General features: G+C 36.2%; 1 protein-coding gene and 1 long non-coding RNA gene across 3 annotated transcripts in view; one reads left to right on the top strand and one right to left on the bottom strand.

Annotated features, from left to right (window-relative positions):
• Nucleotides 1-10587, bottom strand: part of RIT2 (Ras like without CAAX 2) — a 373037-nt gene extending 362450 nt beyond the window's left edge. The window contains exon 1 of one of the 2 annotated variants that reach the window (XM_003830210.7): nucleotides 10312-10581. In XM_003830210.7, coding sequence (XP_003830258.1) covers nucleotides 10312-10414 — 103 coding nt within the window. In that variant the 5' untranslated portion in view covers nucleotides 10415-10581. Of the gene's footprint in view, nucleotides 1-10311 lie in introns of both variants that reach the window. The other variant, XM_003830211.7, reaches the window with a different exon arrangement.
• A 168-nt stretch (nucleotides 10588-10755) lies between these two features.
• Nucleotides 10756-17438, top strand: part of LOC117976780 (uncharacterized) — a 60224-nt gene continuing 53541 nt past the window's right edge. The window contains exon 1 of the long non-coding RNA XR_008621940.1: nucleotides 10756-10887. This is a non-coding gene — a long non-coding RNA (uncharacterized LOC117976780). The remainder of the gene's footprint in view (nucleotides 10888-17438) is intronic.

Below are 17438 nucleotides of genomic sequence, written 5' to 3' on the forward strand. Positions count from 1 at the left end.
GTAACTAGTAAACTACTTTTATTACTGTCACTGAAATTACCACTCAGGAGACCAAAGCAGAAACTAATCAATATAAGGATCCAGAGAGCAAGAACAAGAATAGAGCAGGTGCATATACAATGGCAGTTTTACAATATTCAACCCAAATTGTATTTTCCTAGGAGCTATCTGAAATATGTGTCACTACTCTTCCCTACGTTACAGAGGTAAACTGCCTTAGGTGGAGGCATGGAAGGAAGGAAAAAAAAAGGAAGGGAGGAAAGGAGGAAGAGAGGAAGGGAGGAAGGAAGGAAGGAAGAAAGGGAGGGAGGAAAGAAGGAAGGAAGGGAGGGAGGGAGGAAAGAAGGAAGGAAGGAAGGAAAGGAAAGGAGGGAGGGAGGGAGGGAATGAGCAGTTTTAATGAAGGTGTAATATTGGGCAATATAATCTATAGTTTTTATTTAGTATTTTCCGATGTCATCTACCCAGCAATTCTCTGAGGATATTTTAATTAAAGCCCTTAATGAGGAAAAGGGAGACTCAAAGAGCTTAAGTGACCTGTGCAACGTCAAGTGTTGTTAAGGGTAAATAAATAAAAACAAAGCTATCCATTTACTTTATAAACTTTGTCCCACAGTTTGTGCCAGGCTATGTAATTAATATTCTGAGTATAAACCGTTACAATAGTTATTATTGTCATCCCCATTTTACAGATGAGAAAAGACAAATATGGATTTCCTGGGTTACCCAAACCCCCAGTTCACATTATTCTGTCATCACTTCTATGGTAGGGCTTCATTCTACAGATTGAAGGTTGATCAAAATAATACATGGTAAGGAGCAAGTGGACAGTGGTTAAGGGCCTCAGCTCTGGCAGTGGTTGAGTCCTGCATAGTCACCTCAGGCTCTGGGTTCCTGAGTGAATTACTCACCATCTTCAAGCTTTACTGTTCTCATCTATTAATTAGAGATATTAACCACACCCACACTCCTGGGTTTAGTGAGACTTAATAAATTAACATATTTAGTGCATTTTGAACAGGGTCAGGTATATGCAAAACTCAGAAGTGTTCACTTTTATTTTGCCATTCATTGCAGGAAGAAATTGAAAGAATAATAGTTTGGACAAAACAAGAAACATTCCTCTTTTGTGAATGCATGCAGATTTATGAACACAAACACACACTTTATTGCTCATTTTAAAGCATATTAAGAGGAAATGTGAACTGGTAAAGTGTCTAAGGACTTCTGATTCATTCAATAAGTGACTACCCAAACATTGATTTTCACATATACAAGAAATCTTCTGATAAACAACTTCCCTCATCCACCACCACCACAACTTCTCTAACTATAATTGTTAAAAATCTTTATTCGGCGTTCCATTGTAAGACCACAAATTATCTACACTATCTCATTTCAGTTCAATTAAATATTTTTTCCTGGGACTGCAAATATAGTTTTCTCTCTGATTTCCTTTTCAATGCAACATCTCCAGGGAGGCCCCAGTCCCCCACTCCCCCTTCGGCTTTACATCCTTCATGCATACTTTAGGAAGAATCAGGTTTCTATCTGCCCAATACACATGGCAGTGGCAGGATGCTGAAATGCTTGGAGTATTTGGGGACCAGAACTATCAATACTCTCATGCTGAAGCTGTGGTGTTAGCTGAAGTAGAATTATAGTGGACAGAAAGGGCAGAAATGATGGTCTGGCAGAGTGACTAGCAATGGCACTTAGCTGGTCCCTGCTGAGCAATGAGAAGGACAGATAGCACTGTTTGGTCAGGGTCACCAGAAAGCTGGTATTTATGAGGAAAGCCCAAGTGATTGAGTAGATATCATTGATGGGCTTTGCAAATAGCCAGATTCATTGATAAAAGTGCACCTTCCATGTCTGTGAGCAGTACAGAGGACCACCGTCTGTCAGCGTGTACAGTCGCAATCCCACCACACTGCAAACACACACACGCACAGAAATAATCGGTCATAGGCAGCAGGTTGATCTCCAGTGAGATTTTATGCTGGTTTATGGGAGGCAGAATGGCCTATTGGAAAAATTCATGCTCTAGAAAGTTAGGAGACTCTAGTCCCAACGCTACAGATGAAGAGCTGAACAATGTATGGTAGGTCATTTTAACTTCCTAAGCCATAGTTCTCATTGCTTCTAAAATACCTCCCATACATCTCTATCATTGCCTCACAAGTCCGTTTATACATCTTGTTTGTTACCCTGGTGGACAGGGCAGAGGCTGTGTCTAATTCTTGGTCATATCTGTGGGCTTTTCACAGGTCTAGGCGCGCGCGCGTGCGTGCACGCGCACACACACAAACACTCTTTTGTCAGTTTCTATTAATTATTCCAAAATGTATATGTTTAAAGAAAGTATGCTTCCCTAAGTAAATCAGCACCTAATTTCAAAAATCTGTATGGTTTACTCAGCACCCTGTTTACTTTCTTTGTTAGCATGATCCCAGGTTTCAATAAATTCCTATAATTACTGGGTTACTTGGTTTTCTCAAGTTGAAAGGAATTGTCACCTTCTCACTATGTGGTTGAGGCCCCCAGGGGTCTCTGAATAGACAAGAACAAACCAGTCTTCGGCACCTCCGTGCTAAATTGTTTAGTCAGAGCTCCTCATGCCACCCACTACCCCATCTAATAAGCGTAGCACTCTCCGTTGTTTGTGTAGAAAATTAAAAATATTAAAATATTTTCATATAGACGATTTTGTGTGATGTTTAAAATACATGCATGAAAATGTGGCCGGGTGCAGTGGCTCACGCCTGTAACCCCAGCCCTTTGGAAGTCCGAGGCGGGTGGATGACGAGGTCAGGAGATCGAGACCATCCTGGCTAACACGGTGATACCCCGTCTCTACTAAAAATACAAAAAAAAAAAAAAAAAAAAAATTAACCGGGCATGGTGGCGGGTGACTGCAGTCCCAGTTACTCGGGGAGGCTGAGGCAGGATAATGGTGTGAACCCAGGAGGCAGAGCTTGCAGTGTGCCGAGATTGCACCAGTGCACTCCAGCCTGGGTGATAGAACGAGACTCCATCTCAAAAAAAAAAAAACAAAAAAAATGCAGCTGAAGTTAGAACTCAGGTTCACTGTATCATGTCTTCAAAAAATAAAAACTTTCAGGTGAGAAAATAAAAATAATGTAAACATCGAACTTAGACATCCATATGTAGGCACATTAGGTTCATCATTTAATATCTATGTGCCTTGGGCCATATTACGTGTGTGTGTGTGTGTGTGTGTGTGTGTGTGTGTGTGTACCTCAGTTTTCTCATTTATAAAACGCAGACAGTAAAGCCTTCCTCACAAGATCAAGGCAGGGTGAGGGGTATAGTAAGGCAGGGGAATGTGACAGACCATCAGCCAGCAAAACACCAAAGCAAATGCATGAACGTAAAGAGCTCAGCAACATGTGGGCTCATTGAGGGATCATTACATGCTCGTTCATCTCCAGTTATAGATGGGGCAGACATATCATATAGTACTCATGTAGAGCTGTAGAAACTCTCTTTCATCAATTTAAAATCTACAGAGTGCATATAATCTTGGAGATGTTGTCAGTCAAAGCCTTTCGCCTGAATTCTGTTTTCAATCATTATTTGAGTGAGTAGATACCAATTTACTCTTTTACTGAGCCTTATTTAGACCTCTTGGCTAATGCTTCCTGACAGTATTGCAGTGAGTGATGGTCTGCAGTACAACTGAGGTGGTAACAATTAAGGGTGAGAACAGAAGGCCCTGGAATCTTAAAATCTTTTTGCTTTCCCCTTGTTTATTTTGTTTCTTTTGCCTTACAGTCCACAGGGTTAGGATAACGCATGGCCACAATGTGACAATTGTTCAGCTTTGTCAGACTCAAAGTTCTGCTAATGAAGTAAAATACAGAGGCTCTGGGACATGAATGATGCACTTGGTTGTTTGCCTTGATTTAATTCATCAGATAAAGGCTCAACTTCCTACCTGCTTTCCTAATTCACTGAGGTGGAAGGAATTGATTGTGTGCTGCTTTCCGTTTACCTCAGAGATATTGTTACTGCTTTCTCTTTATAAAATCCTGCTACATGAAACTGAATTTGCAGAGGCAACAAACTGCACATGGCCGTGGGAGAGAATATGTTTGTTTATTTTAGAAATCAGTTTTTTCTTTACAAAGAATTCACAATGGAAACATTCTAATAAATTCTGAGTTCCCTAATCCTTTTTGTGTTTTCAGTTTATTTGTGTTGTGTAACTTTTTCACAGTTAACTGAAGCATCTATTGAGCAAATCTCAAAAGATATTTTTTCAACTACCACTTAGAGACACTAAATTATCAAGATGCTGCCATTAAAAATTATAAGCCTTCAGATCCCTTTGTGCCCCTGTATACACTGTTTATGTTCAATTCTCTCCCTTGGATCTCCCCATACTTTTCTTCTTCAGCATCAAAAAAATCCTCCTCATCCTTTAAGACATAATTTAAATACCATCTATGCTGTGATTTCTTCTCAACTTTCACATCTCTTATAGCCACCCCTTATACTGAGTTTCCAAAGCTCTTACATCAGAAGCCTAATATAAACTTATTGTTTTGTATTACACATTACAGCAAATTTTCCCCCATGAGATGGTGCACTCCCAGAGGTCAGGAATCACCTGAAATCATAGTTGTGAATAACACTCCCTCCCTGCTCAATGGCTTGCATAGTGTTTCATACATATTTCACATTTGAAGATGTATGTTAAGACAACATTTCACCAAATAATTCCAAGATGTGTCCTAGGGACCAGAGAAGGACATAAAGTTCTCATCTGACATTGGGAACCTTTTTCTGCTTTTCCCATACAATTTGATAGAAAAACAATTTAGATGTAGAAAGCCTGTGTTCATGTCCAATCCTTATTTTCTGACTTTCCTACTAGACAAATCTCTTGATAGTTCTGTGCTTAGATACCTCTCCTACTTGCCTTCTTATTTTGTGATCAAATAAGATCATAATCAGAATAAGTAAAATGTTATTTTTACCCCAATTTTATGCGATAATATCTTATTTTGCAGAATATGATCATTATGAATCTTAAATTATTTAAATCTTAAAACATTATCATTATGTTAAGTGTATGCCTGTATACAAATATTTCCTTAACTCCATATATATATATACCCACTATGTACCCATAAAAATAAAAAAAATCAGTAAAATAAAAACCTACTAACTTAGAATAAATCCCAAATGCAGATATTTTCCAAAATACCTGGAAAATAAGATATTATTTTTATTAAATAAAATCTGTTGAATAAATTTGATTCTGAACTTGGAGAACCAGATGTGAAGCCAAGGAAGGCAATATTTCATCATGCTCTGGCATTGAGGAACGGCCTTGCTGTTTCAAACCACAGTGACAAAGGTCAATATTTAAAACTGTTATAAGGATTGTTTAGGCTCCATAAAACTTTAAAACTGTAACCATGAGATTATTTTTATTTTTATTTTTTAGGGTGGGTGAGTGGCGGGCAGTGGAACAAAATGAGATAGAAGGCTAAAAGAAGATGCCTAAAAGATGCCTAACATACTGAACTGTATTGGATAATTTGTCTTTTTTGTTGTTTTCTTTTGGTTTTAGTTGTAATCACAGTTGGTAATATAAGTTTCTATTCTACTGTCATTTAATGTTATTTCACTGAATGTGTATGTGTGTATATATATGTGTGTTGTTTCTTAAGTAGTTTTCTCGTCATGAGTCTTATTTTTAAAATAAACTTTATTGTGTATATTTAAGGTATACAATATGATGTTGTGGGATACACATAGATAGTAAAATATTTACTATAGGAAAACAAATTAGCATATCCATCATTTCACATAGCTACTTTTTATAGGGGGTGGCAGTATCAGCAGCTAAAATCTACTAATTTATGCAGCACTAGCAACAATAGCCAAGATTTGGAAGTAACTTAAGTGTCCATCAACAGAAGAATGAATAAAATAAATGTGGTATATATACACAATGGAATACTATTCAGCTATATAAAAGAATGAGATCCAGTCATTTGCAACACCATGCATGGAAATGGAGATCATTGTGTCAAGTGAAATAAGCCAGACACAGAAAGACAAACTTTGCATGGTCTCATTCATTTGTGGAAGTTAAAAATTAAAACAATTTAATTCATGGAGATAGTAGAATGATGGCTACCAGAGGCTGGAAAGGGTAGTAGGAAGAGGGAGTGGACATGGTTAATGGGTACAAAATTGTGGTTAGATGGAATGAATAAGATCTAACATTTGATAGCACAACAGGGTCATTATCGTCACAAATAAGTTATTGTACATTTTAAAATAACAAAAAAGTATAATGGAAGATTTATAACACAAATAAATGGTGAATGTTTGAAGTGATGGATACACCATACCCTGATGTGATTATTATACACTGTATGCCTGTATCCAAATATCTCATGTACTCCATAAATATATACATGTATAAAATATATACACCTACTATGTACAAGTAAACATAAAAAAATCTACTAATTTAGCATAAACCCCAAATAAAATACTATTACCTGTAGTCCTCATCCTATACATTAGATCTCTATACTTGTTCCTCCTAAATGTCTGCTACTTTGTATACATATCTGTTACTTTGTATGGTGCAGTTTTGATTCAGCTTACTCTGTGTAAAAATTGGGGAGTGATGGAAAAGCAGCTTCAATGGTGTAAGAAGGACTGGATTCTGGATCTGACTCTGCCACTGCTGTATAAATGACCTTTGCAGGTCTCTTCACCTCTCAATGCCTCAGTTTGGCCATTGTCCAAATAATTCTTGTGTATCCCTGTTTTCTCTGCAGTTAGTAACATTCTTGGACAATATTACATATAATTATAAAAATATAAGTACAAATATTAATATTATATATTTATACAGAAGTATTATGCATAGTGTTCAATTAGGTTAAAGATTAAAGCGGCATAGATGTATAAATCAAAGTGATAGCCTAGATGGTTAAGATCTCTTCTAAATATAACATTCGAGACCTAGGAAATGCATCATCAATGGATCTGTTTTCTTCTTACTAGTGAGTGATGCAACTCTTTGTTCTTCTCAGAGCATTAAACATAATGTAGTAGAGTTAGATAAAACATCACAGAACTCTAAATTATTACCCCCATGACCAGGCACAAGTTATTTTTCTGACCTCTGTTTTTTCATCTGTGAAATAGAAATACCGATTCTGACTGTGGTTAGGACTGAGTATAAGCATGAAATACATGTAGCCCATGCCTGCCATGTAATGGGGGCTTCATAAATGTTTATGTCCTTCATAGTAACTAGTATAGGACTGTGCATAATACATGCTCAGTAAACTTTATTGATTACTTGTGGTTTAAAATTCCTCACATAAAGTACATTCATTAACTGACATATTTTAAATCTTGTGGGAATTCCTATTTCAGTAAAGTTGCAAATTCTTTTAAAAGTTTCTATTAAAAAATATTTTGGTAAAACATGGACAAAAACATTTCTCAGGCCAGGCACAATGGCTCATGCCTATAATCCCAGCACTTTGCGGGGCTGAGGCAGGAGCATTGCTTGAGGCCAGAAGTTTGAGACCAACCTGGGCAACATAGTGAGAGCCCATCTCTACAAAAAGAAAAATAAAAAAGAATAAATATTAATATACATAAAAAATCTCCAAGATTTTAAAAATTATAGTCACCATAAATTGAGTTTTTAATTCATGTTTAAGGCTGACTTGGACTTGACTCTCAGAATTGGAAACAGATGGTAGCTTGATGCATCTTCTTTAGTTTCTTCAGAAGAGCAGATCTCTTCTGGAAATCTCTTCACACAACCCAGGGTAATGGGGTTATACAATCCCTTCATATACCTCTGTTGATCTAAGTCTTTGATATGAAAAGTAGGTTTTAAAAAGTATATTTTAGAGCCATGATTGTGCCACTGCACCCCAGCCTAGGATCAAATGAGATAAAATAAATCATGTATATTTTTAGCTCATTTGAAAGCAAATATTTTAACCTTCAATAGAAGGTTAATATTGAGAATCAGTGCTTCAATGTTTATATGCTGATGGAAGAACATCAGGTAAGTCACAGGGGAAAGTCCAAGGACCAGATGATTTTCTCACTGTGATTTCAAACATTTAGTCATAAGGACAGCATTTTCCAGGTGTGAAATTGTAGTATGAGAAATATTCTCTGGTGTAGTAGCCAAGGTTGCCATTTATATATAATCAATACAACTGAGCTGTTTATACTCCTTATCCTTATCTTTCTCTGAGAATGAGCTGGTCATTCCTGTCTTTTCCTCTCACAGGAAAAGTTCTGTTCAAGTACTTAATTATGAATTGACTTCTATTGTACAAAGCAAAGATGAGAGCAAGCCAGGCCACTCTGTGGGCCATGTGTCACATTGAAAATCCATAGTCATTGGAACAGTAACAATGATCAGTCAGCACAAATAATACTTGGGAGAGATCAAAATAGAAGATAAAATATCACCACTATAATATCAGCAATATCACAAGAAAAGTGTTTTGCTGAAGGATGTTCCCGTCCAAAATCTCTTTTCTCCAAGTTTCATTTAGGTGGAATAAATTGAAGTAGGCTAAAAATCAGTCACTCTATCCCCACATCCCCCAAGCTCCTAAAAGCAAATACCTAACCAGCAAACAAAAGCAATACAGAGGCACATTATTGCGACAATTTCAGCATCTCCCTGACCTCACAAGCTGCTGGTGGCATTTAATATGGATTGGCCTTTTGCCTGTTTTTTTTTTAAATCTGTTTTTCTCCCTTCTTCAGTATTTTATTCTTACATTGTTTATTTCTTTCTTCCTCACTGTATCTGACTGGATTCTTGTAAAGTATAACTTCATTTTATATAGATCATGTTGTCTCTATCCTTCCTCCATCCCTTCCTCCTTCCTTAAATCCTAACCTAATTTGATTCCTTCCTTCTCAAATCATTATATTTAGAGGAGAAAGCTTTTTTAAAATTCCTCATTTATACACAATTACAAGGCTTTTCTTTCATATTTTTGCCTCCCTAGAAGAGATGAATAATTTTTTTCACTTTGATATGCATTTTGCTACTGACCACATCCAGATGTACCTATTTCTTTTATTTTTTTATGAGAATTCTCTTTTGTAGGGTGAGGAGAAGAGGTAGGGGTGCTGAATTTTATGTTTCTTGCTATCTTTAACTTTGTTGTCCACTAAAGTCACAATCTCCTTCCTCTTCCTTTACTGTTCAGTTTTCCTATCCCTTGTGGACCCATCCACCAAAGTTGTTAGTTTTTTGGTTTCTTCTGCCAAAAATATTGTCTTCGTCTTTTAATTTTTTTGTCAACACTAAAACTACTGATTTGTTTTGATGCTTTTTGTCCATGCTAACTATAATATTTCTTCTACCTTTTAGAATTCTCAAAGATATATTCCCAGTGGAGATATTTAATATTTATATAAAAAGCTATATTTATTTATTTTCTAGTGATAGCCATAGCTCCAAGCTATCTAACATTTGATCAGCCAAAAAAACTACTATGTATCTATTTTTTAAATTTTTTTATATTTGGCCTTTTAGGATCCTCAAGAATCCCAACAACTGACACTTCCGTTCTTTATGTACCAAAAGAAATTTGCTATTCTTCATCTCTATTATCACCTCATCTTCATTTATTTGTGTAGCTTTCTCCTTTAATTGACCACAAAGTTTAGTTTGATCACCCTGCACAGGACTCACAATGAATATCATTCCATAAATCACTGCCACTTTCAAAAACCAACTTTCTTTTGGTATTCAAAGCCCACACACACCATGTCAGACTACAGATGAGGAAAAAGAACCTTCTAATGAAAGAAACAAACACAACAATCAACACCCATCATCCCGAGTATATGTCTGTGTTTGTAACTGTGTTTAATTGAATATTCATAGCACTTCTTTCTTTATGTGAAGATTTTTGAGACTAGGAGCGCATTTTTCTCATACCATGACAATTTCATACCTATTTTTATTATTAAAAAAGACCTATACGCTAAGAGCAAATATCACCCAGCATGAAATCAAAGAAAACAATCATCCTCTTAAAGTTCTGAGGATCATCACTGGCTGTCTGCATTATCCTGACTCATCAGCATCGGTTTAACAGTCCTGACACTTTGGAGCATCCTGCCAGACCCATACTCTGTGTTTAACTGCCACAGTTCACCTCTAACAGCATCAGCAATATCATTTTTCTTTCACTCTATAGAGTTGTCTCTATAGAGGTCCCTCCTTCCCCAGCATTTGGTGTGAAAACTTACCGCTTTTACCAACTCCCCCTGCTCCCAGCATTACCACCTTGTACTCTCTGGACCCGCCTGATGCGCTGCCCGGGGAGCAGCTGGCTTCATTTTCTACCTCCATCTTACCCGAGGGACTGGAGGAAAAAAAGAAGGAGAAAGTCACCCGTGTCAGGTGCTTGCTCGAATATTAAGCAACTCTAAAACTGTGTCAAAGCAAAGGTTTTAGTACGAGGTAAGAACCATCAGCGTCGGGCTGGCTGCTGGTCCTCCGCTCGAGCGGGTCTCATAGCAACCACTTCAATTGCTTCCAATAAAAATCTGGCTTTTGCATCCCCCACCCTTCCTTCCGATCCTTCACTCTTTCACGTCTCCTACAATCTCTCTCTCTCTCATTTTCATTTCCTCCCTCATTTGATTCTTTCTCCATTTCCCTTCCCCACTGTCTGTCTCTCTCCTTTCTCTTTCCTGCCTACCCCCTGCACAGTCACAGTTGTTATTGGCACACACACATTCGACCCCTTTTCAGGCTGGGCTGCTAGAATGGACAGAATCTGAGACCTCACAGGAGTTGCTATGTCTCACAGGATGACTTCTGTAGGTACAGCTTCAAAGATGCTATTTTCTTTTAATCAAAGTCAATTAATAAGGATTTCTTCTGCTTATAGTCTTGCATTTTATCACTCTTCTATTGCAGTTTTCATTCCGGGAAAATGGAAAAGCAAAACAAAAACAAAACAGAACAGTAACTCAGGGCTCATAAGGATGGATCTTCAGTGTTACTGAAATAACAGCCGGCTAACAGGAATTGTTCAGCTCACTAGACAGTTGCAGGTTTAACATAGGGGGGTAATTGAATTAGATCATTGTCATATTTGGACAAGGCTCATGCTTGTTTACGTTAAGTTATTAGAAACAACCTAAATCACAAGGACTATCAAGCATGAAAGAGATAATTGATAAATATTTTTACTGACAATTATACTAGCTTAAAAGATTGTAGAAGAATATTTTTAAATGTCCAAACTATTATTACCTGTTTGAATTCTTATAAAGCTTTGCGGTCTTTGTTTTTCTCTAAAGAACTTCTAAACTACAGAGGATCTAGAATGTTTTAAATAATTCCTAATTGTCATAATAAGATCCTGTCTTTTAATCAACATGATGATGTTCAACATGTTTATTGTCTATTTTCTAAAGCTTGAATCATTATTAGATGCAGACAAGTGTTTCGTGTGCATAGACTAGACTTGTCTTTCTATCTAGATTTTAAGCTCCACTAGGAAAAGAACTATATTTAGGCCATTTCTTGTGATTCTATAATATGTGCACTGAGTAGGCACTCAATATATACTTGCTGGTTTCTGTAGAGGCTTCAAATTGTTATAGCCAAGAGCACAGGCTCTGAAGCCAGAATGCCTGTGTTCAAATCTGGGCTTAGCCACTTACCAGTTATATGACCTTGGGCAAATTCCTTCACCTCTCTGTGCCTCAATTTCTTTATCACTGAATAGTTAATTAAAACCCTACTTTGTTAACTCATTAAGTGAGCTAATATGTATATAGTGCTTAAAACTGTGTCTGACAAGTGATAAGTACCACACAGGTATATGATATGAAGAGTATGTTATTATTTTGAATCTGTGCTGCTGTCAGTCTACTGTTTACAAACACTCACCCAAGAAGAGAAGATTATCTTTTCATGTGTTTATTGGCCATCTGTATATCTTCTTTGCCAAAGTATCCGTTCAAGTCTTTTGCTTATTTTTATACCAAGGTGTTTATTTCCTTATTGCACTTTGAGAATTCTTTATATATTTCGGATGTAAGTCTTTTATCATATAAATATTCTGCAAATATTTTCCTCTAGTGTGTGGTTTTTCTTAACAGTATCTTTCAAAGATCAGCAGTTTTAAATTTTGATGGGGTCCAATTTGTAATCTCTTTCTTTTACAGATCATCCATCAGGTTTTAAATGAAACTTTGCCCAATTATTCCATTCCCACTTTTCTGTCTTTTTTACTCTTTGATTGTGAATTCAGTCAATGTCATAGGTCTACTTATCATCTTTCTATAGGTAACTGCCAAGTTTGTAATTCTGGACCCATTTTTTTCTTTGAGCTGCAGAAATGATTCTAACTGCTTCTGGGTTGTCTCCATCAAAACCCTGATTATATCTCAACCTCAGTAGGTCTAGAAGTACATCATCCTCATCCTCACAAAACAAAGCCAACAGTGTTCTCTACCTTTGCAGGGAGCATTACCACCCTCCAGGTCCTACTTTTAGATTTACCTCTTCCAGTATTTGACCTCCATAACTGAAGCAGCTCTTTAACTTTTTCTGCCTGAATACAAGTTCTCTGCTCTTTGATCCTTTTCACAGTGCTCAATTCATCCTATACCCTGACATCAGAGAAATCCACCTAAAGTGTCAACTTGACAAACCCTGTTGTAAACATATTCATATATCAAATGCCTAAAAATGCAACCCAGTAACTCAAGATGGCACATAGAGACACAGCATTTATTCCAGTCTCCTGTTCCAATGTAGCCCTCAACCTCCCTACAATAGAGTCAGTCAGAAGCAGCTACCTGCCTTTCTTCCAACAAAACTATCATTTCCATGATTGGGTTTAATAAAGAACTGAGACTATAATTATCCTGTAATTCTTTAATTAAAACTTTATTCCTCAATGAAATGGTATATATAAACAGTAGCACTTAGCTTCAAGGTCTGGGTTTTTTTGTTTGTTTGTTTCTAGTTGTGTTGCTGAAATTCTTGTGACCTTGAGCAAATTATGTGCCTCTCTAGCTATTCCACCATCTGTTACTCTGTTTTCCATGTCAGCCATACTGATTTGGTGAGAAAGCACAGAAATTGTCATGCCAGCTGTGTCCATCATTCTGTTCTTTATTTACCATATTATTTTAATTTGATTAAGAGAAAAGAATACATGGAAATGTCCCTTCATGATAAATGAGTGCCTTTCCAAATATTAATAGACACTGTGAGATGTGAAAAGGACATATAGGTAGTGAATTGCCTTTGTTAATTTATCTGTCCATATTTCTCCTATAAAAAGTAGTAGGGTTTTTTTTTCATATTTACATGGGAAAAAAAAACCATGAAGTGCAGGGAAACTTTCCTAGATATAAAGCCATCTTTATCTATCTTTTCTTTGAAATTCAAAGGTACTCCACCCTAGATCCTTCTGCTGAAGTACTAAGGGTCAGAAAACCTTTTGATTGATAATGGCAGAATTTTGAAGCATTCTGATGCTACTGCTTTTCAGTTTTATTCAGTGACTTTTGTGAGTATGCATTTCTCCTCCCTTGCTTTGACCAGTATACCCAAAAGTCTGTGTTTTTATGTGTTTGTGTGTGTCGGCCAGGGGGTCGTATATCTCCTAGTTGTATAAATGATGATTGAATACAGTCCTTAAGTAACCAAAATCATTTCCTAACAGATAGTTTTGCACTTGGAAAAATTATTAAATGATCAGAGTTTGCATTCAGTTCCTCTACCCTTCCCTGGCAGTTGCCATTCTTTTTGGATGGCACATCATTTCCTTTGAGTGCTAGTCTCCATTAAATTAAGATGCAGATGTTCAGTGTTCATGCAGAACCACTCAACTCCCTAAGCAGGCCCAAGTCAGCTCTACCTTGCCCCTGTGTGCTACTGCTGCTCACCATTCCAGTCTTTCTCAGAGGACAAAAGGGGAAGCTAATTTAACAAGAAATTCCCTCAAGAACAATATATTTGCTTTATTTATATTGATACAGTTCTAAACTCCCTTAAAAACTGCTAAGGCATCTAGTCACTCTGATAGGAATATAGGGGAGAAGTTTGGAGGTTTGAGAGTTCTTTTCTCACCTTTCTGGTTACTGGTAGGTAATTTCTCATGCCATTGTCTGCAAAGCCACTTTTCCTTTCATTCTAATTTATTGTATTCTTTACAATGACTTATTTACATTGTAGTCCACCTTACTAAAATGTTAAGACCTCGTCTGTATTCAACTTTGACTCTCTAGGATGTTTCAGTGTCAACAAAAACATTTTCAATAAAATGAGTTTTAAAGACCTAATTAGCTTTTATTTGTAATTCATGAACCAGGCATCATCCAGTCCACAAAATAGACAAAAGCTCCAGGGGGCATGGCAGGCTAGTCACTTTCTGTAAAGCAGGTTGACCAAAAACAAGAAAACAGAGTAGAGCAAAAGCAGATTGAATAACATCAAGTTCTTCAGGTTACTTTTACCAGATAAAGCAGAGGGGATTTTATCATGCTGGATCAGGTTAACTGAAACCCTTTTGATTGGTTGATGTGAATCTCCTGCTTTTTGTTTGTTTGTTTGTTTTGTTTTGTTTTTAAATTGGCTGCTTGAAGATTTGGCTATCAACTCTCTCCTGGTTTCTTGGAAGGTCAGATCTTACAAAGCTGTTTAGCTTAGGTTTTGGTATGGTAACATGAAAGTTTAGCATGAGTGACTCCATTTTGGGTTGGTCTGCTGGGGCCAAGTGTAAGGCCTCAATCCAGATCAGTGGGTTCTCATATATTTTATTTAATAGCACAGTGCCTGGCATATGCTAGATGACTAACACATTTTTGTTAAATGAAGGAATTTATTGTACCAACGGAGTGACCACATATTGCTGCTGTTAAATTAACCTCTCAAAGTGTATCATTTACTATTAACACCTTAATAAAAAGACAACTTAGTTGATAATCTCTGAATAAATGAATGTTTTGCATGCACGTCCTCACCATAAAGTATAAGACTATTGTACAAACTGGAAATATCAAAGCCAAAGCATGAAGAAGAAAGAGCTAATTTTGTAAATAAAGAGCAGAGCACAGACTTTTTTGCCACACACTGACCTACTCACATTCAGTAAAACTCAAAGTCAGTGTGAATACTTCTTTTTGTGATACTTTCATCCTGAAGGCTTACGTTAGAAAAAATGATCTTACATGTAATCTAAGTGACTTGCATGTTATTTATTCAACATGTATTCATTTATTAAACATAGATTAATTTGCTCACTGTCAAATTCATTCATTTCACAACTGTGTTCAGCCTTTCAGAAAAACAAAGGAAAACACAATATAGTTCATGGGTTCAAAATTATTATAGCCTAGTGTGGAAAAAAGGCAGCTGTCCACTAGGCCTTGGAATAAGCCAGCATGTGGCAAGTCATTGAACAGATAAATGGGCAGAGTATGGCAAGTTTGTGGGAGAAGGGGAGACTGACTCCAAGTAGGAAGACAAAGTGAGATGTCAATAAAGAGGACTGCCTTGGGCTAGGACTTAAAGTAAATCTCCAAAGAAGGAGATTACAAAAGCAAGGGTGTTCAAAGTTTAGAAAATAAAATGTATTTGGTAAATTATAAGTTGAAAACATAACTGATGCGAAAGAACATAGGAACATATTCCAAAACTGGATTATAGATGAATCACAGAGAGTTAAATTATAGCATATAGAGCTTGCATTTTGTTGTTTGTTTGTTTGTTTTTAACTTTTCCTTTAAGCAAAGCAAAATACCAACTTTGAAGCAGAACAGCAAATAACACAGGTTTCTGATTAGAGAAAAATGAAGGTCTGGCTTGAGTTTACTTTTTATCCATTAAGCCTTTTTGACTTTCTCAAATAGCAGTGAGTTGGAACTCAGCTAAATTTCTATAATATTTATTATTGTTTAGTCATTAGTTTGACACTTGGCATTCTGTAATTTACTAAATTACAACCTATTTGAGAGGAGCCCCTGTTCTATTTTACTGTATATTTTTTACAGTCTTGGGCCCAGGCCCTGATATGTAAATGATAAATAAAAAAATTATTCAGACTTTTTTTATCAATATACTTCATAGTAATATCTGATATGGATACTGCTAATTATAAATTTTTTCTCTTCAGTCAGTCAAAGTTGACTTTTACAAGGTAAATGAAATAATATTAGGCTAAGGGTATAGCAAAACATAGACAAGCTATAAGTGTGAATATTTAAACCCTATAAAAACAAAATTACTTTATGGTGGTAAATTTCAGAGAAATATCCTGCAAATTTCCATCTGCATTTTATTGCCCAGAGATTTCAATCATTTTTTACTTTCATCTGTTTATGACAATTATAATTAATGTCTACATTGATGACTCTGAGGCCCTGTAAGATTCTGCAATATAATATCCAAGAAATATTTAATTTTATTCAGTATAATTTTGATATAATCTATTTGTTATGTTTTCATCTTGTAGTAGATGCCAGCAGTTATCAATTTGAGTTGTTAAATATTGGAATATATTATTGTGTTCAAATTCTGGATAAGGAGTTACTATAACTACCTCAGTGCATGAAATGGCACTACGTTAGACTAAATATGTAACCAAGCTTTTTAATATTGTGTTTGAATAATTTTATATTCCACTGCAAATACTACCACAAAGCCCTGTTATTAACATTAAAATAATTGTTTTCTAGTTTAAAAGTTAAGAAAATATTACATTTTTACCAATGTTATTTGTGAGATTGCTTTAATTTCTCCTGAGAGATACAAAATTAAAATTAGAGGATGCCTTAGATACAGTTAATATAGCCTTTCATCTGAGAAAATACCCCATAATCAATAATTATTGATCTATGCTTTGAATACCGAGTATGGGAGATTCACTACATTACAAAATTGCCCAGTGTGATCTCCTATGATAGTGAAAAACACTCAGATTTTAGATTAAGGAAGCCTCATTATGAACTGACCTCTCTTACCAATTTACTAACAGTATTATAATGAACAAATATTTTAATCTGTCAGAGCTTTAGTGTCTTTATCTTCAAAACAAAAACCTAACATATGTAGTTTTTATGAAATTCAAATGAGATGATGTAAACTCAGTGTCTGGGAATACCATCCATAGCAAACAATTAGATGTTAGAAAGTTCACATGAAACCCTCTCTCTACTAAAAATACAAAATTAGCCGGGTGTCATGGGCGCCTATAATCCCAGCTACTCAGGAGACTGACGCACAAGAATTCCTTGAACCCGGGAGGAGGAGTGTTCAGTAAGCCCAGATGGCAGCATTGCACTTCAGCCTGGGCAACAAGAGCGAAACTCAAAAAAAAAAAGAAAAAAAAAAGAAAAAAGGAAGG

This window comes from Pan paniscus, chromosome 17 (genome assembly GCF_029289425.2).
Source record: "Pan paniscus chromosome 17, NHGRI_mPanPan1-v2.0_pri, whole genome shotgun sequence".
NCBI lineage: Eukaryota > Metazoa > Chordata > Mammalia > Primates > Hominidae > Pan > Pan paniscus.